This window comes from Syngnathus scovelli, chromosome 6 (genome assembly GCF_024217435.2).
Source record: "Syngnathus scovelli strain Florida chromosome 6, RoL_Ssco_1.2, whole genome shotgun sequence".
In the NCBI taxonomy this organism is placed as follows: domain Eukaryota; kingdom Metazoa; phylum Chordata; class Actinopteri; order Syngnathiformes; family Syngnathidae; genus Syngnathus; species Syngnathus scovelli.
In genome coordinates, this window is record NC_090852.1 from 9,323,019 (window position 1) to 9,346,137 (window position 23,119).

At 42.7% G+C, this 23,119-nt stretch overlaps 2 protein-coding genes across 3 annotated transcripts; both read left to right on the forward strand.

Annotated features, from left to right (window-relative positions):
• The first annotated feature begins 789 nt into the window (after nt 1–789).
• On the forward strand, nt 790–9,076 carry n4bp1 (nedd4 binding protein 1). Its single transcript, XM_049723845.2, has 12 exons — nt 790–1,322; nt 2,482–2,709; nt 2,813–2,986; nt 3,507–4,045; nt 4,124–4,457; nt 4,741–5,073; nt 5,155–5,348; nt 5,694–5,824; nt 6,026–6,122; nt 6,570–6,677; nt 6,773–6,874; nt 7,239–9,076. Exons 1-12 carry the CDS (start codon nt 1,008–1,010, stop codon nt 7,594–7,596), a joined length of 2,913 nt encoding a protein of 970 aa, XP_049579802.1. The 5' UTR covers nt 790–1,007; the 3' UTR covers nt 7,597–9,076.
• A 4,145-nt stretch (nt 9,077–13,221) lies between these two features.
• Nucleotides 13,222–22,370, forward strand: siah1 (siah E3 ubiquitin protein ligase 1). Of its 2 annotated transcripts, XM_068651103.1 has the most exons (6): nt 13,300–13,463; nt 17,228–17,387; nt 18,154–18,208; nt 18,849–19,030; nt 20,061–20,357; nt 20,748–22,370. In XM_068651103.1, the coding sequence occupies exons 3-6, from the start codon at nt 18,199–18,201 to the stop codon at nt 21,117–21,119; spliced, it is 861 nt and encodes a 286-aa protein (XP_068507204.1). In that variant the 5' UTR covers nt 13,300–13,463; nt 17,228–17,387; nt 18,154–18,198; the 3' UTR covers nt 21,120–22,370. The 2 variants fall into 2 exon arrangements, with proteins under 2 accessions (XP_049578881.1, XP_068507204.1); XM_049722924.2 differs by lacking the exon at nt 17,228–17,387 and having other exon boundaries at nt 13,222–13,463.
• The last annotated feature ends 749 nt before the right edge of the window (nt 22,371–23,119 follow it).

Genomic DNA, 23,119 nt, shown 5'->3' on the forward strand with positions numbered 1-23,119 from the left:
GACGTCAATAGTAACGTGTGCTTTTGATGTTTTGATTGGGCCGGATAACGGCCGTGCCCGATGGCGGCCATATTTGCAGGGGCAATTTCCCATTAAAAGCACTGCACGCAAATCATGACAGTCTAATGTGTGCCCATGTCTTTGACGCAGTACCGTATATTCACACTCTACATACAGTATTTTGTTCAGACAAATATAATAAATCCGCCAACCATAGCAGATTATTCTGTATGGCAGAAGCCACTTTTGCGCAATTGTTTACATTTGTCAACTCAATTGTTGCTGTTGTATAGTATACTATACATACACAAATGCCGCTTCTTTAAGACAAGACCAAACTTTCTGCATTGGAAGAACGATCTGAGATCCTATGACAATTCGTTAAAGCTTATTAACATCAAGAATGCTGTAAAACTGACCTCATTTATTGAAAGGCTGTCTCTGTAAGATATTTGCTCTGGCTGTATATTCTTTGTATATATGATGGAGTTGCCCTGAAATGTGTTTTTATTTATTAATTTGTTAATTTATGTATGTATGTATGTATGTATGTATGTATGTATGTATGTATGTATGTATGTATGTATGTATGTATGTATGTATGACTTTTTTTCATGTTAGTTTTTTTGTGTGTGCTTTGGTTTGTTTGTTGTTGTTTTTGGTATTGGGGATCTCTTATTTTGTTTTTGTCGGCAAAATAAAATAAAAATAAAAAAATATATAAATAAATAATAAAAGGTTGATCTGAAAAAAAAAGTACGGGCTTCAGTTACTGTCGGCCTTTGATGACGTATTAAGTGGGACTTTCCGCATACGTCATTCGGTGCTTCCGATTTCTTAGCTAGCCCGATCGTGGTGTTCTTTATATTAGACGTTATAAACCTCGCTGTGTCGCCGTGTATGACATACCGAGCATACCATGTAGACGCCAAAAGGTCTGAACAACCCCGACAAGTTGGAATATTGAGACGTGCTCGTCCGAAGCGACGCTAACACCGAGAGAGGCTATGTCAACAACGCGGCCCCTTCTCGGTATGAAGCGAGTCACGGAGCTCGCGTGCGTCGAGCAGCCGACCAGCAGGCTCCCCGCCTCGGCCGCGAGGCAGCAGCAGCAAGACGTTCCAAAGGTGGATGAGTTTACTGTCCTGGAGAATAAGGAAGACGAGCTGAAATGTGCCCAGTCTCGAGTGGAATACATTTTCAAAGTGACGTTCACTATTATCGGGTTGTTGGACCACACTGGACAAGACCACGGTAGCACGGCTGCGCGTCAAATTTGGCTACAGCTCAGAGGAAACACTGACGACGTTTCGAAAGCAAAGGTGAGCTCTTTATTGCTGTACTCTTAAGCCCCAGTTCAAGATCCGTTCACTTCTACATCAAGTCTTGATGTGTCTCTGTGTGTGTGAGTGTGTGTGTGTGTGTGTGTGTGTGTGAGAGAGAGAGAGGTCTCCCTTTAGGATTAGCGCTCATAGTCCAAAATAACACAGACTACTTCCCTGTTAGTTGATATGATTGTCATATAGATCCCATCCCTTTTACGTCATTAGCTTTAATATATAATCCTTGTGTTTCTTTAAACTTTTGCTGCCCCACCAATAAAAAAAAAAAGTAGAACAGTGATTCCCAACTACTGTGCTGGAGATCATCAACTATGCCATCGGAAATTACCCCGATTTAATTCTGTATGTTTGTATTTTTATCGGTGCCAGTGACGTTTTTGACAGGCTGAATAATTAGCATTGATGGGAAATTGTAACATCCTAGGGATGTTGTGAAAAGTGATGATTTGAATATGTCAATACTGCCAAATATTCATAGCAGATTTATTCATGTTTGCATCCTTCCAATTACACAGTCAATGTTTCCACATTTAAGCACTTCATGACAGTGGGTGGTCTACTTTTTCTTTATTTATTTTTTGTGACTGGTAAATTTGTTAAACACTCTATGTTCCACACACCTGAAAGAAACTTACCCGACTGAGAAGCAGTTGACTCATTCAGACATTTCTAGTACCTGGAGATTCCCTGAATGAGTACGTGGGTGGCTTTTCCGGTATCTACTCTTTTATGAGGTGTTGTTTTGCCTAAACCTAGATACCACATGGAAAAAAATTGTACTATGTAGTACTTTGTGTATCAGAATTATTTACATTTTTTTAACACTTTTATTTCATTACTAGAAGTCCTGCTAGTTAATTTTCTTGTTGAGGTTTGTGCACACGTGTGGGGAATCTCTTTAGGGTTAAGAAAGAAAAATACCTAATACGTAAACGTCCCGCACCATACTTTACTTGGTCACTGGTCAAGCACGTTTGTATTTCCATGTCTGTGTCATATTTTAGGGGCCACATAACCATTTAGAGGCAGTCTGGAGACCTTTTCTTTGTTTAATCGTACACAATGTCTGGGAACTGTTTGGAATTGCGCAACAATGCACAATGTTTGGCTGTTCATGTTGTTTGGTCATGTTTTACAGGAGTATGTGAGGGGGCTGTGTGACCCAGAGCTGCAGGAAGAAGAACGCTATCCAGTGGACATGCACTGTATCTTTGCCGGAGCTCGGGGCCTGTTCCTGAACAGACTCATACGGGACACGAGTGCTGAGGTTTTGGTTCCTGAGCCAGGACGCCTGCGCTTGCTGGGCCGTGCTGAGCCTGTGGTGATGGCGCAGAGCAGAGTTCAACAGTTTGTGGCACTTTTCCAGGTGGGGTTGATTCAAAATGACGACACTTTAAATGACCGGAACGGTTTTAATGAGCAAGATTATTTAGAGTCCAAATTTCTGCCATCTTGTCCGTTTTGTCCAGGAAAAGCGAAGTCTACTGAGTGACAGAGAGCAGGCAGTGAAACGAGCGTTTAAGTCCTTTGTGGAGGAACGGGACGATAAGTACACCATGGAGCTTCTTCTACTGCCTAGTGCGCTCAAAGAAGAATTACTCAGATTGGCACACAGTCCAACCAGCTCACATGCAACCTCACTGGTTTGTGTTTTCTTCTTATCATATACGAACTGTACTGCTGACAATCCTTGTCTTCTAATTAACTTTTACATACTTAGTCATTAGCTGAAACACCAGTACGCTAGTCACAGTGGCCTCACTTCAGCTACTGACATTTGGGGCTTGTCTTCCATAATGTAAAATTTACTTTTAGTTTTTGAAGTCACAGAGGATAGGAGCAGAAAAAAAAGTGGGTAGGACTAGCTCAAGTGCAAAGATTGCTGACAAAATGTAAAATGTCTCCAAGTTGACATGCTACTCTGCTTTGACTATTGTTAAGATGCCCTTGAGCAAGATACTTTCCCTCGACCCTGCCTTTGCTTGAGTGGCGCAGTCCTCTTTGCACACCCCTTTTGAAGAACATTACTACTAAACGTGGACACAGTCTGATTATCACAATCTCTCCCCAACAGGCGACACTTTGAAACCCATATTAAACATCGATCAGGTTGTGTATTTAAGACTAAACTGAACTAAAACCCGATATTGTGTTGTCTCTCAGGCTCTCCTGAACCAGAACCTTCATCCAAGCATGGTGGAGTTGGATCAAGATCGCTCACAGAGTAGCACCCCCGTGACGGAGCTGTCAAATCGCATCCTCGATACTAGCTTTGAAGACAGAGGCACACGGATGATGCTTTTTGGCGACAGTGCTGGAAAAGCAGCAGGAGGAGGCATCGGTTTGGGTCCTGAGGCCATCCTGATGAATGGCACCAGGCCTTCACACAAGCGACGCTCTTCAGAGAGTGAAACTCGGGACACTAAGAGGCAGTATTCTCTGGAGCGGAGGGACGAGTCTCCGGAGAGGTCGAGGTCGAGGGACAGGGAGAGACACCGGGACAGAGAAGGCCACGGGGCCAGTGGTGGTTATCGATCCAAAAAAGCGTCGGCTTCATGCACAATCTCCTCCTCCTCCTCATCCTCAGCTAAAGCAAACACAGTTGCTGGTCCAATCATGCTGAACCCTTGTGAGGGTATCACTGAAGAGAGTGAGGCAGTCAGCCCAGAAACCAATTTCCGTTGTTTGGTCAATTTCTTCAGGTGAGTAAAAATGATCACATTTCATTTCAATTCATATTAATGTACAATGTCTCTTTTTTTAAACCAAATCTCCTTCAGAACCATGGGTTACCAGCAGGATGTGGTGGAGCGTGTCATCAAGGATACCGGACAAACGGAAGACACCTTCCTCATTCTTGAGAAAATTGTGTCAGAAACGAACAATTGTGAGGAGGAAACAAAAAGAGGAGTCAAAGAAACCAAACTGAACAATAAGCGCTCTTCAGACCTTCCCTCGTCCTCCTCGACGATGACATCTCTAGCCGTCGAGAGGGAGAGCGAGCGGGAGTCTGGGAGGTCCAAAGAAAATATTAGGCCCAGCCATCATGGAGCCAGTAGTAATGGACTTGGCCACCGGAGGCAGTGCAGTGGAAGTGAAGCCAGCACTCAACAGGTAACGTCCATCTTTTGGGTAACGTCCATCTTTTGGGTCAGTTAGCCACAATATCGGATGGAGGGAAAGTCTTTCTCCTCTTTCCATTCTGGGAGACAGATAATGTTGGCTCTGTTAGCTACTTACATTTGCCAAGAGGCAAAAATGCAACGGTGCTGTGTACTAAATAATTGAAGACTCCAAATTTTCCATAGGCTTGCGAGAGCAGTCTCTTAATATTTGAAATTGGTATGGTATATGGTATAGTATATTTGATGCTACTTCTTTACTGGAACAAAAACAGGCCATTACTATCAAGAGGAGCTCCAGTGCCCAAGGAAGTGCAGGAAACTATGAGGTCATTACCATTTCCGATGACGATGATGTCGTCGCGACAAACAGCAAAACGGCAGACACTCGGACATCAAGGGTTACGATGGTGCACGCAGACACCCAGACCGGATCCAAAATGGACTACTTGGCACGGGGAGGTGGGAACGTTTCACACAGGGACCACCTATCAAGAGGCGGGACTCGGACTTTAGGTGGATCAGTAAAAGTTGAGAATGTGACTGCACTGCGCAGTGCACCCCAGTGGCTGACAGCCAGCACCACTTCTGTGGCGTCCACTGCCAATGTAGGTGTATTTGAAATAACGTAAAGTCAAAAGACACGTGATTGTCTCCCTCAGTCGGCTCTTACCTACTCTGCCTACCAGACCCTCGGCCACATGGGCTGTCACGGCGGCGGAGCCAGGAATCCCCCCACAAGCAACTCACCGGCGCCCCCTGTGACTGGGCTGGCCCGTTTTCACCAATCATTGAAGACTCCGTATAAACTGAAGCTACAGAATGAACCGGGGCTACCAGAACTGCGCCACATCATCATCGATGGCAGCAATGTGGCTATGGCGTGAGTGAATACGTGGCGATAATGAATTTTCTATGTATTATGATGCCCCTCGTTCCAATAGGCTCATTTAACAACACGGACAAAACGCAGTATTATCTGGAGCAACTGCACCGCCTCATAGCATGATGAAGGTTATGGCAGTGTGATTAATATTGCATTTATGGGATGTAGATTAAGTTACAAAATCCCCCCCCCCCATTGCAGTTAGTCACATTCTTGACCCTCACGAGGACAAGATGCATAGAAAATGGAGGGCTGCCACACACTATTTAAAGTTGATCCTTATGTGCATTTTGTTCTTTGTTGTCATCGTCACACATTGTTTGCTTTTGTCCCCATCTCTAGTCACGGCCTAAATCGGTTCTTCTCCTGTCGAGGGATAGCACTTGCAGTGGAGACATTTTGGAGACGGGGCCACAGAGAGATCACTGTATTTGTTCCTCAGTGGCGCCAGAAGAGAGATTCATTGACAACAGGCATGTGTAGAATGTATGAATGAAGGGTCAACAACCTTAAATAGACAGCAATGAATGAAATGAGGCTTTTGGGGGGTTTCAGATGATTTAAAGACTAGCTAAGAATATATTTCCAAAAAGATTCAAGACCCAGTGTGCTATTTTTTATTGATATGGTTATCTGTCATTTTCTGATTTCATGTATTGATTTTATTTTTGCAGAACAACATTTTTTAAATCAACTGGAAGACCTGCGGCTGCTTTCTTTTACCCCCTCCAGAGAGGTCTGTGGCCAAAGGATAGCCTCACATGACGACAGGTGCATAGAACAACACGCATAAACTGGTTGGAGTTGATTTGGATCTATTTAAAGGGGAAGTCAAGTCATTGCATATTAAATGACATCACAAGCTTTGAAGGGCTCAGGTAATCATGTTTTCTGGTTACCTGAGCCCTTGGTGATGTTATTTTCATTCGACAGGGAGAGGCAAAATGGCCAGCCTTTAAGATGGATAAAAATGGGGAGATTTTGTTGCCATGATTCGGTTTATCAGGGCCCATAGAACATATCATTGTAAAGAATTTTTTTGACTTCATGTTAAAACAATTTTTCAATGAAAAGAGGACACTTGCATGCATATGTATTTAAAGTCTCGACACACGTAAAACTGTAGGAGTAGTGAATCTGAATGAATTGTATCCATTAGTAAATTATCCACGGTGATGAAGAAAATGTTAAATGTTGTCGACTTGCACTCTGCATTAGATTCCTACTCCACTTAGCTGAAAAAACAGACGGCGTGATTGTAACCAATGACAACCTGCGAGACTTTGTCAACTCTTCAGACACTTGGCGCCGGATCATTCAAGAAAGGTGATTTGCTCGAATCTCACGCAAGTGAATGTTATTTGAGTGCCAGCTGCAGTCGAAAATTCCAATATTCAAACCTTTGATTTAAACTCGTGCAGGTTACTGCAATTTACCTTTGTGGAGGACCATTTCATGATCCCTGATGACCCTTTGGGTAAAAAGGGACCTCATCTGGATGTTTTCCTTTGCAAAAACAACAGGTGTGTGCTTCCTTACTCGGGATATCGTAACCGATTTTAAAATGTAATGTTTAAAATGTCCCCATGAATGATGGCAAAATTGTCATAGGTATATGTGTTGGCCGGATGACTAACACGGCACACCACACATTACGCAAAAGAGTAACAGCAGAAGGCAAAGAAGTGTTATTGCGTATTTCTTTCCAGATGTTTTTTTTTTAGATATCACCGTAATAGCATCATGCATACTGTTTTAAGCTACAGCATATTTAATTTGATTTTAGCATGTTCCATAAATGCAAGGTGACGTAGCCCCCTCTCAATTTTCCCCACATGTGGCCCCCTGTTTTACCCTTATTTTCCCTCCTTCATGGTGTCTGCCCAGGTATTTTCCGTTCACCCCTCCCCCTCTTAGACCCCCGGACCTGCGTCCATCCACCGACCAGCAGCATCCGGTCTACGTGCAGGCCCTCCACTCGGCACCGTGGACCCCCGCCCTCACTCCCCAGCCCCCCTCTTCCCATCCGCCTCACCCCAGTGCGCAGTGGCCCCATCCAGGCCGTCGCCGCACCGCCTCCCCCTCGCCGTCACCCCCCCCTCAGCGTTCGCCGGGGGAGACGTCCGAGCTGAGGGGGAAGCTATGTGCGATTTTTCCAGACCAAAAGCAACAGATCGACCGCATCCTCAGTGACAACCCGTACATGAGAGACTTAAACGCCCTGTCGGGGCTGCTGCTGGGGTGATGCACTGGCTCAACAACCAGACGTCTGTCATACATGCATAGTAGGGGACCCATAACAACTATTTATTTGATATTTTATTTTATTTTCTCTTTCATCTTGGGCAGTCTTGAGTTAGTTTTGTTTTTTGTTTCATTTTTATTGACCCTAAAGCGTATTTATTCATCTGATTTGAACATTTGTTTTCTTTTTTGTTTTCAGCTGGAAACATGTAGGCCAAAACTATTAACAAAAAAGCTTGTGCAAACTTTCTGTCTTTCTATCTCTCAGCCTCTCTTCTTTGTCACGCTCTCTCTTTTTAAATTCTTTAAATATGGGACCAGCATGGATCAAGATTAGAGGACTGGTCCCAGAACTGACGGGCTTCCTACCACAAATGCATCAGTACTACCCAATGACTGCCATTACACAAATAAACCAGCACATTTTATTTCATGGTTTCCCTGCAAAATGACATTTACTGTACGACTTATAATTTTAAAGGCGGGCAGTTTTGAGCACAACATACATACATCTGTATCTATGCATAGTTTGGCCAAACATAAAACAACATACATAGTGGGCCCATTTGCGCCCCTTCAAAATGTATATTTGGACATAATGCCTCATACATTACAACAGCACCTTCAAATTAATGGAAATAAACCATTTTGTTTTCCATTTGCTCTTAAGGTTTGGTTCGCAGCCCTTAATATTTGGAAGGTCAACTTTCTCCCCTTTTAATCTCAAAGCCTCATAGCTTGCTAACGTTAACTTCAGCTTTAAAATTTCAAGCGCTGAATCTTAAATCGTTGTTCCAAATACCTTGATTGAGCGGTGACCCTTTTTGAGGGGAGGAATATGTTCCTGAGATTAACTGTGTTGGTTGTTTTGGAGCCCCATTACTGCTGTAGTCACTCCATCTTGTTTTAAAACACTACAAGGCTCAGTTATGTAGTTTGCATTTTTTGAATTAAGTTAAATTGCAGCCACAAAACAGAAGTACGTTCACTTTTTGACTCTACCTTTGTAGCAAAGATGTACATAGGTTTGATTCACTCCTCGTGCTTCTGCACCCTTCAAGCAGAATGTGGACAAGAAGCTTCCCCTGCATGCATGTTATGTTCATCATTTGTGTAATATGCCAACCCAAGTCTGTATAAAATCAGGTTTTGTTCATCACCCTAAGCATTGCCGAATGAGTTTCTTTTGTATCCTATTTTTCTTGTGGACTTCATTGGTCTGTTTTTTTGTTTTTTGTAAATCTGAATATTTTTGGACATGTGGTTTTTATGTATGTGAAGAATCCAAATAAATGCCACAGTCCACAGAAAGCTTCTGCACTACCCTGCAGTTATCCTTCTCTGAAGGGTTCCGTGATGAACAAAGTACCCGTTCAACTTTTTGAGATGGTAGTTTGAATTTCTTGAGCGTTATTGCGTGCAAACGGGAGAATGTAAATAATACTTTTCTTGAGGGATCAATAAAGAGTATTACCACCAGATTTCTGACTACAGCAAGTTGGTCAACTTCTCTGAATCCACAGACCATTGTTCTTACAAAATGAAGGGAACCCAGAGCAAGAAAGAAATGTTACCAAGATTCCAAATGCTGTCAACTGTTGAAAACATTGGATGATACCATTTCCTCCCGTCTGCCCTACATGTCCCGTAGTATATCGTTTTCATACCTTCATTGTTGGAAAGTAGCAGCAATCTCGCTTGCTTACACTAGGGGTCAGTAGAGCGGTATAAAAGCTTGACAGGTTAAAGTGTGGAACGGTTTGACCAGAAAATATACACATCATTAATCTGTAGAAAAGGAAATGGACAAAAAAGTAGGTTCTAGACAAGTGGAATTATTTTCACTGGCAAGAGAGAAAGAATACCTCCATTGTTTGCAAGCTTTAAAGTTCATGCAATTGTCTTTAAAGGCGAGGAAATATATTGGTTTATGTCACAGGTGTCAAAGTCAAGGCCCGGGGGGCAGATACGGTCCGCCACATCATTTTAGGTGACCCGCGAAGACAAATTGTGCATTGAATTCATGTCAATTTCAAATTGTTTTCACTTTAAAACTATATTGTTAGCAATTTTTATTACCATTCATTTTTTTTTAAAATAATGTATTTTCAAATATTTGATTTCAATATTTCTTTTTTCAGTATTTGAACACTTTTTATTTGTCGATTTTGAAAACTAGTTATTCATCAGTTTGTTGTGTAGCCTATACTATATATACAATATGAGACGTTCATACATTTATTTGGGTTGAATACTTTTTCACACACAATTTAATCATTTACTGCTTCAGTATTTTTACCTTTTCACTTGGTGAATGAAATGAAATTAAGTCCCCTCTAAGGTCAGACAGCCTTTACATCCTTGGCATCCTTCAACTTCACTGTCAAGCCAGAATAATAGCAAGCAGGTGTTTGCTTGTGATAAGCTGGTGTAGCGACTGCCTTTTTTTTCTCCCAGATATTGTAAAATTAAATTCATTTTAGCCGCCCCCCCCCCCCACACACACACACACACACACACAAACACACACACACCACCATCCCCGACAACCACACTTGTAGTATATTGTCAAGAATCGAGCGGGTATAGCAGTATAATGCTATTTATGCTGTTTATGCTCAGTGGAAGTAAACATGCACCAGATGTAAGTTACAAAAGGCTTCATACACGAATAAGATGGCTTCCAAATGGAAATTAGTACAGCATGACTAAAACCAATCTCTTATTTTGACATTCACCACACTACAATGTAAATCAATCATTGGCTCTGACTGTGTTTATAGTCAGTGTGTGTGTGTGTGTGTGTGTGTGTGTGTGTGTGTGTGTGTGTGTGTGTGTGTGTGTGTGTGTGTGTGTGTGTGTGTGTGTGTGTGTGTGTGTGTGTGAGAGTTTCCGTGGACGTTTCTGTCAATTTTTGCATGTGGTAGTCTTGATTTGCGTAATATTTCTGTGACAAGTCTGTCAAACAAAGCACATGTCCTCCATCACGATACTGACATGCAACTATTGCTGTGGTATATTTTGTATTTTCAGCAACTGTTTAAAATTGTATGCCAATGACAATAGAAAAAGAATTCTACTGTATTTGTCACTGGAATGAAATGTTGGTGGTCTTTGGGTGCCCTAGAATATGAAATATGAGTTTGATTATTCATAGTTTCACTTTATGACCCTATTATGGGTGTTCAAATGAACACTTTACACTTTGTATTAATTATTACTTGTTGCGCTAATGTACTGTCATTGTCGGTGATGTCATTTGGCGTGTGTCCAGGGTTTGTTGTAATTCCTGTAGTACAACTTTCAGGTTAATGTCATTCGTTGTTGTTCTGAATAGAGACAGATTAGGAGTGGTCACGCTAGATCCATAATCCAAAAACTCATCACTACGCCACCTATTTTTAACTTTGACTGAATTCAAAAACTGCTGTTACCCCTTGCTTTGCGGTTTTCTGTATTTGTCTCCGTAGTTATGGTTATAAATACCCATAGCTATGTAAGTGCACCGACCACCACATGCCAGCAGGTAATGAGATACAGACAAGTCTCAAGACCTTGGGGGCAGAAGTCGCAAAACAGTGAAAGGAAGAGAAAACGCACAGCGGATGGAAACATTTATTACATACATATTTTGTTTGAATTTGTATCAATCTAGCAACCTGACAACAGTGGAACAGTTGAACAACAACACACAATCCTTTCCATTGCCTGGTACGTGAATTCAACGTTTATGGCATTTCGCCCATACACAACCTTATATTATGGATGTCCCTTTTTAATAGCATGTGTAAAAATACTTAGGGTCTCTCATTCTTAGGAAATGTTGGTGGTGGCTGAAAGGTTGCCTGGGTAACATTGCTAACTTGGGACAGTGTTAGGTATTCATATCCCGCGCAGGGTTGACAGCCCACCCAAGGAACATGGCTGGGTTGCGTCTTTTTCTAAGAAAATGTTAGTCATAAAATGCATATTATTTCTAACCACAGCTATACTGGTAAGTCGCCCAGTACTGGCTGAGTTCCAGCTTTTTCACCCAATTTGGGTTACTAGCAATTTGCAGTTTTAAGTGTGCTCACAAAAAGGTGAATCTTTAAAGCCTAAGACTTTACAGTGTGCATTCTTGTTTTGTATTATTGTGTTTTATTTATTTATTTATTTATTTATTTATTTATTTATTTATTTATTTATTTATTTATTTTACTGACAATACTTCCTTTTAAAATCTCTAAGTTAAATTCTATGGTCAGCATCTCATTTTCCTCCTTTTCCATCATTGACATGACACAGGCACCGATGTTAGCGTGAATTTTTGTTTGTCTGCCCTTTAAGCAAACTGGGCTTGACACAGCTCACCCGTAACCTCGACCAGGAGAAGCTGTATCAAAAATGGATGGAAGGATGTCGATCGGAACGACTTCATGGGCGTTCCACTCTCTGCAGTGCAACTCTCCTTGCTTCAAGGGCCTTGACTGTAATTTGGACCATGTTCTCCATAAGAAATTCATCAAACCTCTGGAAGGAGCCACTGAGAGCCCAAATGAAGTGGACAAGAGTCTGCTGCCATGCAGAGTTATGTGTGGAATTTGCTGATGGCAGGGGGAACAGTGGTTGGCTGCCTCTCAGTCACCTTTCTCCCGCTTGTTTCTGGTAACCTCAGCCTCTCTATCCTCCTCTTATCCTCACGACACGCATCTTGTTCAAAACCTCTGTCTGTGGCTTTCCACCACTCTTTTCATTGTCTTTGTCAGGATTAGAATGGTTTAAACAACACGTGTTGTTCTTTCCAAGCAGAAAGTCAAATTCCAGCATGCCAGAGTAGCTTAAGACTCTCGGGGGTTTGGATTTACCAACTTCCTACTTCCCACCCCTACCCCCCCTAATCACCAACCCCAAGCAACACACATTTTCTTTTCTGCTTCCACTACTTTCAATTTTATGTGTGTGTAAGAACAATCATTTAATTTTGATTCATTACCGGCACTGTTGCATCTTTTCAACAGTACCCTAAATATTTTTTGCCCCATTTTTTAAGAGAAAAGTCAATTTTGAACCTTCAAACAAAAGGTATAAAGAGTGCCCATTGATGGTTCTTCCTTTGTGCACTGCTAAAAAAAGATTGAGTGTTGATGATGAAGGTGCCATTTGAGTTCATCAAGATAACTGTAACACAGTATGGTTCCCTCACTGAAGCTATCACTGATAAGTCAACAAGTAATAATGGCCGAATTGCAAGAAAACCATCTACAATACGGTATCTTAATATAAATTTTGTCTCAACCCTAGAAACCAGAAGGTGTTTTGTGATTTATTATACTACTACTACTACTACTACTACTACTACTACTACTACTAATAATAATAATAATAATAATAATAATAATAATAATAATAATAATAATTGTTGTATCGTTCTGATTTGTATTTTGATTTATCCCGCTATTTATGACTTCATCTAGATTTTCACTTTTTCAATTAATCTTCTTTTTCATCCTTATTAAAGAACGATCCATTTGCCATATGCATGAACGGTACTAAACAAAAACTTTTTTTTTTTTTTACTATACAAAAACTCGCCTTGGCGCATTACGTAAAGTTTGATTTCGCGAGAGCTTGCGCTTGCGGGCCGACGGCAAGAGAAAGGCGCGCTCCCGAGGCAAACTTCAACAAGCATACGCGAGCCCGAGCAGCTGCTAGTTGCTAGTAATAGCGCCCGCCTGGCCTGGCGTCTCGCCTCTGCTTCACGAGCATTTGCGAATGTGTGTCCCCGCAGCTAACCAAGGAAACACGGACTACACTGAGCCGCTGTCGACCCCTTCTCAGCTTGTACGTCGTTCTACCGGCGGTGAAGTCAAGGATATTTCTTCCGAGGTAAGACGGGTCGCGGCTATTAATGGCGAGAGGAGACGATAATTCTTTTTCGGGGGGAGCGAGTGTGCTGTGGTCAAAACAACAGCGTTAGCTTCCTTTCGATTAGGCTAACATTAGCCAGCCGTGATGCTAACTTGTTTGCAGGCTTCACTTTTTAAATGACCCTTTAATTGTCGCGTTCAGACGAATATTGCGCGTTGCTTCTAGGTAATGGACACGTTTTCGTTTGTTGGGTTAGTAGTAGGCTCGCTAAGATAACAATTGATCGATTTCGTGAGCTTGTATGCTAAGGCTACTGCTCTCCGTCACGACAAGGCCTTGTGTCTCAGTAACACAAGCAAGCAAGGAATATGCCGGCGTTTTGTCAAGGAAAGCATACCATTTCTAGTTGACTCAGCTTGACTCAACGTGAATATTTTTCTTTCTTTTCTAAGTTAAAGAGTTGCTTCGGTTCACCGAGAGCGTAAAAGATGAACACTGACTCGATTGTGGTTGCAGTGAGTGACTTGACTTCAAGTGGAGGCTTGAATGTCAGCATTGAGCTTAAAATGTAATTGAAACGTCTCCGTCCTGCAACATTATCTTATCTTTTTAATCGGCTGCTGTAAGTAGACCTGGTTGTAATGTGAACAAGTACAGGCGCTACATTCTTGACCGCTTGTTGTCATTAAGCGTCTGTGCTTGTGGGGATTAATGCTCCTGTGTAAGAGAAGCTTTATTTCCCCCCCTATCAGCCACATTAAGAGCAACTAACTGTTGTCCAGGCTTAAGTTCGACCTGAGCGTCAATCTTTTATATAATTCTGAAATTAGCCAGTCATTGCTCTCATTTGATTTAATAAAGACTCTCACACTGCACCTTTAGCCTTTCTTCACTTGGCTCACGATTAAATGCTAGTGATCAGCTGAGTAGCCCGTTGCTATAACACTCAATGAGTCAAGCATCAACAGTGGTGCCCTAACACTCCTCGCAGTGTTTTTTTCCCCTTGCTATACTGTGCAATGTCTGCTTTTAAGGCAACATGGGGTTGTTGATAATGTGGCTGTTTGCAATTAAACTGCCAACCATTTTCAGACCCTCTTCTATGCTACCTTGTCCCAAAACATTTTGCATTCTTAAAAAGACAAACGTGTCATTGACACTGAATGAGTTAATTAGGGATCAGGTTCATAATAACTGTCAAATAATGTTTTCTTTTGCTTGTGGTATTAGTGTTGTGCATCAAATATGATAATCAGCTTAGTAGTTAGTGGTTTACCTTGCAAATGTGATCCTATTGTACATCTGTTGGAATATGCCTTAGTCTATACGAACATTGTTGTAAAAGATAGAATTACAGTTAATTATATGGAGGGGAAAAATGATGACTGCAAGTGTTCTTGTGTAAACCTTGAAGTAAATGTTTGTATGAAAAATAGCTCTCATCTGCAAATGTAAACTAATCAAATGGAGAAGCTGTGAGAAACTTTTTTTTTCACATGATGTGATGACATAAGCATATAAAGCAATGAAATGCATGTAAACAGTAATAACAGCATTGAGTGCCATTTGTAACCTCACGGTTATAATTCAGTAAATAGTTGGATAAAAAATACTTAAAAGGACTCAACTCCATAGAAATGAAATGGATACTTTTTACATGTGTTTTTATGCTGCACGTATTCTTTTCTCCTTTTGTTGCCTCAATGTTAGGATGTTGTGAATTGAGGACCACATTTTTTGTTGATTTTTACTTTCATGTAAAGATGACAGTGTTGTTCAAATGAAGCCTTTTTCACAAGGCATTGTAAAGATGACTAAAAACACTAATGGGTTGTGTGTACTGTGAACAGCCGCAACTTTATTGCCCCATTTCTACTGCACAGTACAGTACAGAAGTACAGTATGTACTATTTACAGCAGGCATGCTTGGCTCGACCTGCAGTCGTCGAGGTTTTTTTTTCCACCACGAAAGAGGATGGCCTCGGTTGTGGCGGGAGACTTCTCTTACATCAATAAAGGCAGCGCTTGGAGACACACGACTAGAAAGCTGGAATCGAGGAGGCCAACAGGGACTTCTTGTTTGTGGTGTACTACTTTTGAAATGGATCAACAGGCGACTTAGAGAAGCTCCTTATTACTGAGCGTCTTGTCATAAGTAAACAATGCGAAATAATTCTTCTCCTGGTCTCTGTTTCTTAGTGGGATTTTTTTGCTGCCATGTCGCGCACAGTACATTTGCTGACGCCTGTCTATTATACACACTGTAAAAATAAAAACCCCGTTGTATTATTTTTCGAGAAATGTTGTACGGGTGACAATTTTAAAATGTACACTAGCATTGATTTATGGGGGGAAAAAATTGCATTTTGATATTTATCTATTTTGTAAGTATAGTTGGAAATCATCAACATGATTGTCTTCACAAAATGACTATTATTAATCACATCACACAGGTTCTGCTTGTAAGGAATACAGACTTTCTGAGTCAATCAATACATTGCCTAAATGTGTCCAGGGCAGTGCATTCCATCCACGATGGCGTTCCTGTTTGGTTTAACCGATAACACGCTTGTGGCAAACCTCATCAGAGTTGTCGCGTACTGAGCGAGGGAAAGTCTGGCACATGTGTTGGGAAAATCCTGTCAATGATGTCAATGCACTTCAATCAGTTGTGAATGAATGATCAATTGCACGTGTTTGCGCGCTACGTACTCAGATGTCCCACCAGAGCCTATTTAATGACCTCTTGTGCCCTATTGATGGCCAGGCTTTGTTCTCCGTCTTCTCCAGTCCTCCATTTATCTTTTCCCTGTAAATTGGATCAAGCTCATGGCTGAAAGTGTCTTAATGAAATGCAATTGTTGCTGCTTGACAAACGCTTTGTGCCCATGATGCTTGCTTGATTTGTGTCAGCTCCGACGCGTGCCTGTGAGGTGATGCCGATTGAACCTCAATTGGGCAAAGAAATGGCCGGATCGCCCCGATCCAATGATCCATTCTCCCCTAAAATACAATTTATACTCTGGAGCGCTTAATAATCTGAAAAGTACGCTTCACACACACACGCACACATTTGAGCTGGAATTAGTTTTTGATGGTGATGCTGTCTTCAAAATTTGGAGGCCATGTGTTCAGGCCGTTTGCAATAAGCGGTACTTTGTGAAAAGAAAATAAGGAAGGGCGTCAGAGAGCACAGCTGGTGGTAGAGCCCGCGGACAGACAAGACTGAAATCCGAGCCCTTTGCTCAGAAGAGAGATGGTGGAGGTGGGGGGGAGCATAGGGAAAGAAAGAGAGAGAGGATGTGGCTCCAAAATGAAGAGTTGTATTGCTGAAAACATAGCTCCTGACATGAGTAGGTGCATGAAGAAAATAGAAATGGAGTTCTTAGTTTGGCTAATATATGGAAAGAGAAGGGGGCGGGGCGGACATAAGTGAGTGTGATCATGACTGTTTATGCTGACATTGGACACCGTCTGAGCTCCACACCCTGCAGTGACACCAACTGCACTCCAGGAGCCGGCCAGAGAGCATGCGAGAGTTTGGGAATTTCCCTCCTCTACAACCCTAATTTCCTTCCGGAACAGCATGCGGCCAAATTTGTGTTTTGCAATCGTTCTTCAAATCGGCATTTTTGGGGTTTGCTTATTTTTTTTTTGTTATAGCGATATAACGGCGCTTATCTTATGACACATGCATGCTTGGAAATCATAAAGACCTGTGTTTGAAAACAAGCCCGTCACCATGGATCGCATATTGACAGACTTAATGGATTCATTTGCAGAATGGTGTGCAGCAGAAAGCCATCTGTGGTATTATCTGCAACAGTGCAGCTTCAACATACCCTCAAGCATTGGGCGGCCCACATGAGTGAAATATGATCCAGGTGTGTTTAGGGCGACTGTAGCAATTGTCACCATCAGCGAAGAGTCGCCATGGAGTAGGTGAGCAATGATGAAAAGCCCAAAGGGAAATGGGCCTTGTCGTGTGACGCTGCCACCTTTTGCACTTTGTCATTTGGACTATGAAGGGCGATGGTTCAAATCAGGCTGTAGACAAAAAAAAAATGGCAAGGTGTCCTTGAATAAGGCTCTCTTTTTTTTTTTTTCTTCTTCTTCTTTTTTGGCTTCATTTTGTAGCCAGCGGAAAAGAAATACTGTTTTAACTGGTCATGAAAGCAGCAATTCCCGTTTCAATGCCTATTGATTTAGGTGTCACTTAGAGAATTGGCCAGTTGGTCAGTTTGAAGTCCCAAAAGGGGGTGCAGCCAACATGGAGATGAGTCCATTGATTTGATGTGTGGGCATCAAATTATTCCATCTCTTGTTAGAAGCAGCAGTCCATTTTGGATGCTGTAATGTCTAATTTGGACTAAAGAATGCACTAATGACCATATCAAACAGGTTGAGACAAAGTAATTCATGGATACTTATTTTGTTATTTATTGTGCTAATCAGTTGAAATTTTACAAGACTATTTACTTTTATGTTAAGTCTTAGTGTTTTTCATATGTTGTTTTGAATAAAAGTGGTCCAAATTGCCCAAACATTGCATCATCTCCTTGATTGTCAGAGACAGGAAAGTCAAATCTGTGCGGTGCCGCTCATTCAACACATTTTGTAACCAATTAATTTAGTGTGTTGTGTCAATCATTACAGTAGACTAACTGGGATTTTTTTTCTCCCCCTCCCCATTTTTCTCTTTGCAAAGGTCCCCACATTTCAAGAGAAGACGAAAGCCCTATTTGGAAATCTTATGGACGAAGGTGAGTCCGGCCTATCCTGCTTCAAAGCACCCTTGCATGCCTCCTCTGCAAACAATAGTGTCTAACTCTGACAAGCATGCCATGTCGCTACTTATCAAGCTGCATGCTGCTCACTCCATATGGCCAGCTAAATTGTCATTTAATCTCCGTGGCTTACCGACTAGGATTGTCGTGCCCCTCGGCAGCCTTTCTAAATGTTAAATACACCACTTACTAAGAGTTCTGCATGGATCCAAATCAAGATATGACTTTGTCCTCTGTGTCACGCTTCTCCTTGATGTGGTCATGGCGTTGTCCTTAAAATGAATTAGGCAACTGAGTCATTGCCTACCCTGCAAGGACCTGCCTTGACATGGTTATGTTAACTGATTGTGACCCTGGCCTTGGACTATCTCGATGCCACCTAGATGCAAAATCAAAGTGCATATAAAGTCTACACACCCATGACCTGTACAAGGCAATTGCAAACAAAGCGCAGTGGGGGTCGGGGGGGCTTTTTATGCATTCACAAATGGTTTGCTTTGAATTTCAGGTAGTTTTGACCTTAGATTAAAAGCTGATTTGGGGTTAGGAAGACATGAAAACACTGGCAATGTCATGACGAAAATAGTCCTCCTTCCTCTATTTGTGTTTTGATCAGAAATGAGTCGCCAGACTGCCACCGCGCTCCCCACAGGAACATCCAAGTGCCCTGCCTCCCAGCGCGTGCCCACCCTGTCGGGGACCACCGCCTCCAACAGTGACCTAGCCAGCCTGTTTGAGTGCCCCGTGTGCTTTGACTATGTCCTGCCCCCCATCCTTCAGTGCCAGTCGGGACACCTGGTATGTGTTCATTACATCACAAAATGTGCATATTGCATACCAAGACTCTTGTTTTAGTACAGCGAAAGCGCGAATTGGATGGATGAGAGAATTAAGCAGCCACTTATTCGACTACTGTGTCCAGCCGGCCAAGCACTTGGACTTGAGTGCCTATGTGGATGAGATGCTCCGGCGAACTTCCTCCCTTTTCCAATCATATACTGTCCTAGCTATCCGTAACACTGTAATAATGCAGTATTATAGGTCAACAGCCTGACTATTTCTTATCACATGCCTTTAAATTAGCTACTTTAAATACTACTTGAAAATGTATTTATAACAAAAAAAATTGAGGTCCGTGACCAAACTGCGTCAAAGAGCGTAAAATCGAGCTTCAGCTGGTTTATGGCCCAATTGACCAACTATATCACTCTTTCTTTCTTTTTTTTTTTTAATCACAAAATAGCTTAGAGATGACCACAAATGAAGTCTTAAGCTTTTTGATGCCTTGCATAACATATATTGTACTTCTCTATGCTTTTAAAGTTTGGGGCTTGACAGCCCCTCAAAATATTGCTGTCCAATGACCAATCAGACAAGAATATACTGTTCTATCTTAAAAACATTATACAAAAAATTGCGCCATGCCGTTTGTGATTAGGGCAAGGAAACCAAATCCAAATATTGTCAGGCAACAGGAAATTAGCCGCTGCAACAATCAATCACTACTCTCTGATGGTTCTCCAAAATGCTGTTTTTGATAACCAACAAGTGGAAAAATAAGAAATTTCAATACTTCCTGTTGGCCTGTCAGAGAGATATGAAAAAAAAATCACAGTGATGTTGTTGGCGCAACTATAAAACATTTTTCTTTACATGATTACACATGTTACACAAAGCAGAGGATGGAGAGTCCTGTTTGATGGCCAGTGTCAGTCAAGAAGTGTTCATCATTGGGCTCACAAGTACTTCCTGGATGGAGCTTTCAAATTTTGCTTAAGAGTTCAAAACTTCTGCCCCTCCTTCAATTTATCTTTGTGTCCTTCCTCAGGTATGCTCCAATTGTCGGCCCAAGCTAACCTGCTGCCCGACCTGTCGAGGGCCGCTGGGCTCCATCAGGAACCTGGCTATGGAGAAGGTGGCCAACTCGGTACTCTTCCCATGCAAATACGCCTCGTCAGGCTGCGAAGTCACGCTGCCGCACACCGACAAGACGGAGCACGAAGAGCTTTGCGAGTTCCGACCGTACTCGTGCCCCTGCCCCGGCGCCTCCTGCAAGTGGCAGGGCTCCCTGGATGCCGTCATGCCTCACTTGATGCACCAGCACAAGTCCATTACCACACTGCAGGTCAGCATTTGCTTTACAGAGTGTCCACAGGGTGGCACTTTCGTCCATTTTTTCATAGTAGTGGCTGATCCACTATATGGTTGTTATTTTTGTGCAAAAATGGTTCCATGCTAAATTTACAAAACAAAAGTACTTTTACGGCCCAAAAATACACCTAGATCTCCAGTAAAAAGTATTTTCTTTTTCACTTTGTTCGGCTTATGCTTGTGGAATAATAAAAGCTTGCTATTGATTTCTAAACTAGGACTGAAGGCTTAAAACAAGCTTGTCTTCAAAATCAGCTGCGAGAATCCGGGAAAAAATGTCATCCTGTATTTATCACGTTGGGTTCAAAGGGACATTTTCAACCTCTTTTCAATTGGATACTGATGTACCTGTGGTCTCTTCCAGGGGGAGGACATTGTGTTCTTGGCCACAGACATCAACCTTCCCGGCGCAGTGGACTGGGTGATGATGCAGTCGTGCTTCGGCTTCCACTTCATGTTGGTGCTGGAGAAGCAGGAGAAATATGACGGCCACCAACAATTCTTTGCCATCGTGCAACTCATTGGGACTCGCAAACAAGCGGAGAACTTTGCGTATCGGTTGGAGCTCAATGGCCACCGGCGCCGCCTGACCTGGGAGGCCACGCCACGCTCCATCCACGAGGGCATCGCCACCGCCATTATGAACAGCGACTGTCTGGTGTTCGACACGTCCATCGCGCAGCTCTTCGCCGAAAACGGCAACCTAGGCATCAATGTGACCATCTCCATGTGCTAAGAACTCACTGGATAAGCCAAGGGGGGGAGGGGCGTTTGCGCGCATGTGTGTGTATGTGTGTGTGAGACAACCACTTTCCGGATGGGTTTGTCGGCCATTTTGAATGGGTTGAATCAGCTCGACTTCATCTCCGCCAGACTCCTTGAAGACACTTTGGATGTGGAATTGGACTGTCTTGTCGGGCAGCTGTGAGGAACCCGAGGCGGGTGGATGAACATGAGGGAAGAACTGTCGTCGAGATGGCCGTAGCCTTATAAACACGCAAAACAAACGTACATGTGAGAGTCACACATTTGTTGTCGTTCAGCATCTTCTCTGTTCTTGTTTTAGTGTGCCCCCTCCTGACCCCCCCAGCCGCTCACCTCTATCATTCTACCCCCCCACACACACTACCTGTTAAAACGGGCCACCGGCTCCACGCTAGACAGTTGGCAATCTATCTAGTCTCATAGGTACAGGCCCACCCTGTCCCTCGCGCACCTGTTGTCATCGGGGACGTGCTACCAAGTTGTAGCTCCCGGTTCTGTCGAGGGCTCCCAAGCTCCGTAGCACGGGACATCCTCCAGCCAGTCTCCCTCACACAGATTCCTGACGACTGTGAAAGACACGCCTTTAATCACCTGAGTTCTTTACCGATGTTACAACACTCACTTCTCATCTGTGTGATGACACACGGAGGGATTTTTTCCAGCCCAAAAATGATCTCAATGGTTCACCCAATAAGTGTGTTTGCCTGTGTGTGGATGGGACAGAGAGACAATAAGGTCACTCTTGTGTGTTTGGAGGGGGGCACAGCATTTCAGTTCAAGTTTTCTTTGTTGGATTTCTTCAGTCTATTGGATAGAGATGAACTAATTGGCCTGCTTATCTCTGCCATCCCTCCTCAGTGACCAGGATGCTATTCTTATTACATGGAGATGATCTTTATTATTGTTTGTCAAATGACTTTCTACAACAGACAGACAGTTGTCAAACTTGTGGCTAAACAGTGTTTTTGTAGGTAAAAGCAAGTTGAATTCTCTTGTTTCTCCTCCCTCCTCCGCCTGGTTGCATTGTTTGTTTTTTCCTCCTTTAATCTATTTGTCCGTAAGTCCTCTTGTGGTCAGTCTTCTTTCTTCTTTGTTGTTAAACGAGAGCATTCTCCATGTGGAAGCTCCGTCATCTTGCTGCTCTCCCTCAACTGGACCCTCCCTTGACCTTTTCTGTTTTAACATGTCATTAAATACATTAAATAAATTTATCTTTTTCATACCAGGTCTCCACCTTTTTTTAATGAATTTTTTAAATGACATTTTTACTCTACACACGTGATTTACATTTATACTGTAGAGTGCGGGCAGTGTTGTGACCAAGTGGTTAGCCCATTTGTCCTACAATTTGTGTGTCATGGATCGGAGTGGAGCAGGGCGACCAAATGCAGCTTGGACCAGGGTTTATTGAAGGGAAAAGGTAGTTGAAGGGAGGACATGGGGAACAAGCCAACAGAACCGGCAAACTAACATAAGGGCCTAACAAATGTCAACGGAACGGACTGACAGGGCTGGCAAACAAAAACCGAACTAACAGAGACATGAGACAAGAAACGAGCGACAACAAATAATCCGACAGGGAGTGAGGGGCAGACAGGATTTAAATACACGACAGCTAACGAGAGGCAAGTGAGAGTGTTCACACCGATCGTGGGCACACAGGAGGGGAGGGGCAAGCACACAGAGAAATTATGACAGCACTTTTCACTTTCATTTAAGCTTTGACCATGATTTTTCCCTAATGAATTGGCCTGTTATTAAGAACACCTGAAAATGGCGGTGTACCTAGTGGAGCGTCCGAGTGACGTCACAGATCAAACAGCCAATCAGAAAGTGGGGTTGAGGGCGGGTGTGGCACTTTTCACTTTCAGTTCAGCTTTGGCCAGGATTTTTCCCTAATGAACTGGCCTTTTATTAGGTACACCTGAAAATGGCGGTGTACCTAATGGAGTGTCCGAGTGATGTCACAGA

What these genes read in the sequence shown, in the direction of transcription:
- n4bp1 (XM_049723845.2), top strand. Translation starts at nt 1,008, where the DNA reads ATGTCAACAACGCGGCCCCTTCTCGGTATGAAGCGAGTCACGGAGCTC. An exon ending in ACGACGTTTCGAAAGCAAAG is followed by an intron (nt 1,323 to 2,481) that starts GTGAGCTCTTTA and finishes CATGTTTTACAG; the next exon opens with GAGTATGTGAGGGGGCTGTG. An exon ending in GGCAGCAATGTGGCTATGGC is followed by an intron (nt 5,349 to 5,693) that starts GTGAGTGAATAC and finishes CCCCATCTCTAG; the next exon opens with TCACGGCCTAAATCGGTTCT.
- siah1 (XM_049722924.2), top strand. Translation starts at nt 13,350, where the DNA reads ATGTGTGTCCCCGCAGCTAACCAAGGAAACACGGACTACACTGAGCCG. An exon ending in TCAAGGATATTTCTTCCGAG is followed by an intron (nt 13,464 to 18,153) that starts GTAAGACGGGTC and finishes CTCTTTGCAAAG; the next exon opens with GTCCCCACATTTCAAGAGAA. An exon ending in TGGAAATCTTATGGACGAAG is followed by an intron (nt 18,209 to 18,848) that starts GTGAGTCCGGCC and finishes TGTTTTGATCAG; the next exon opens with AAATGAGTCGCCAGACTGCC.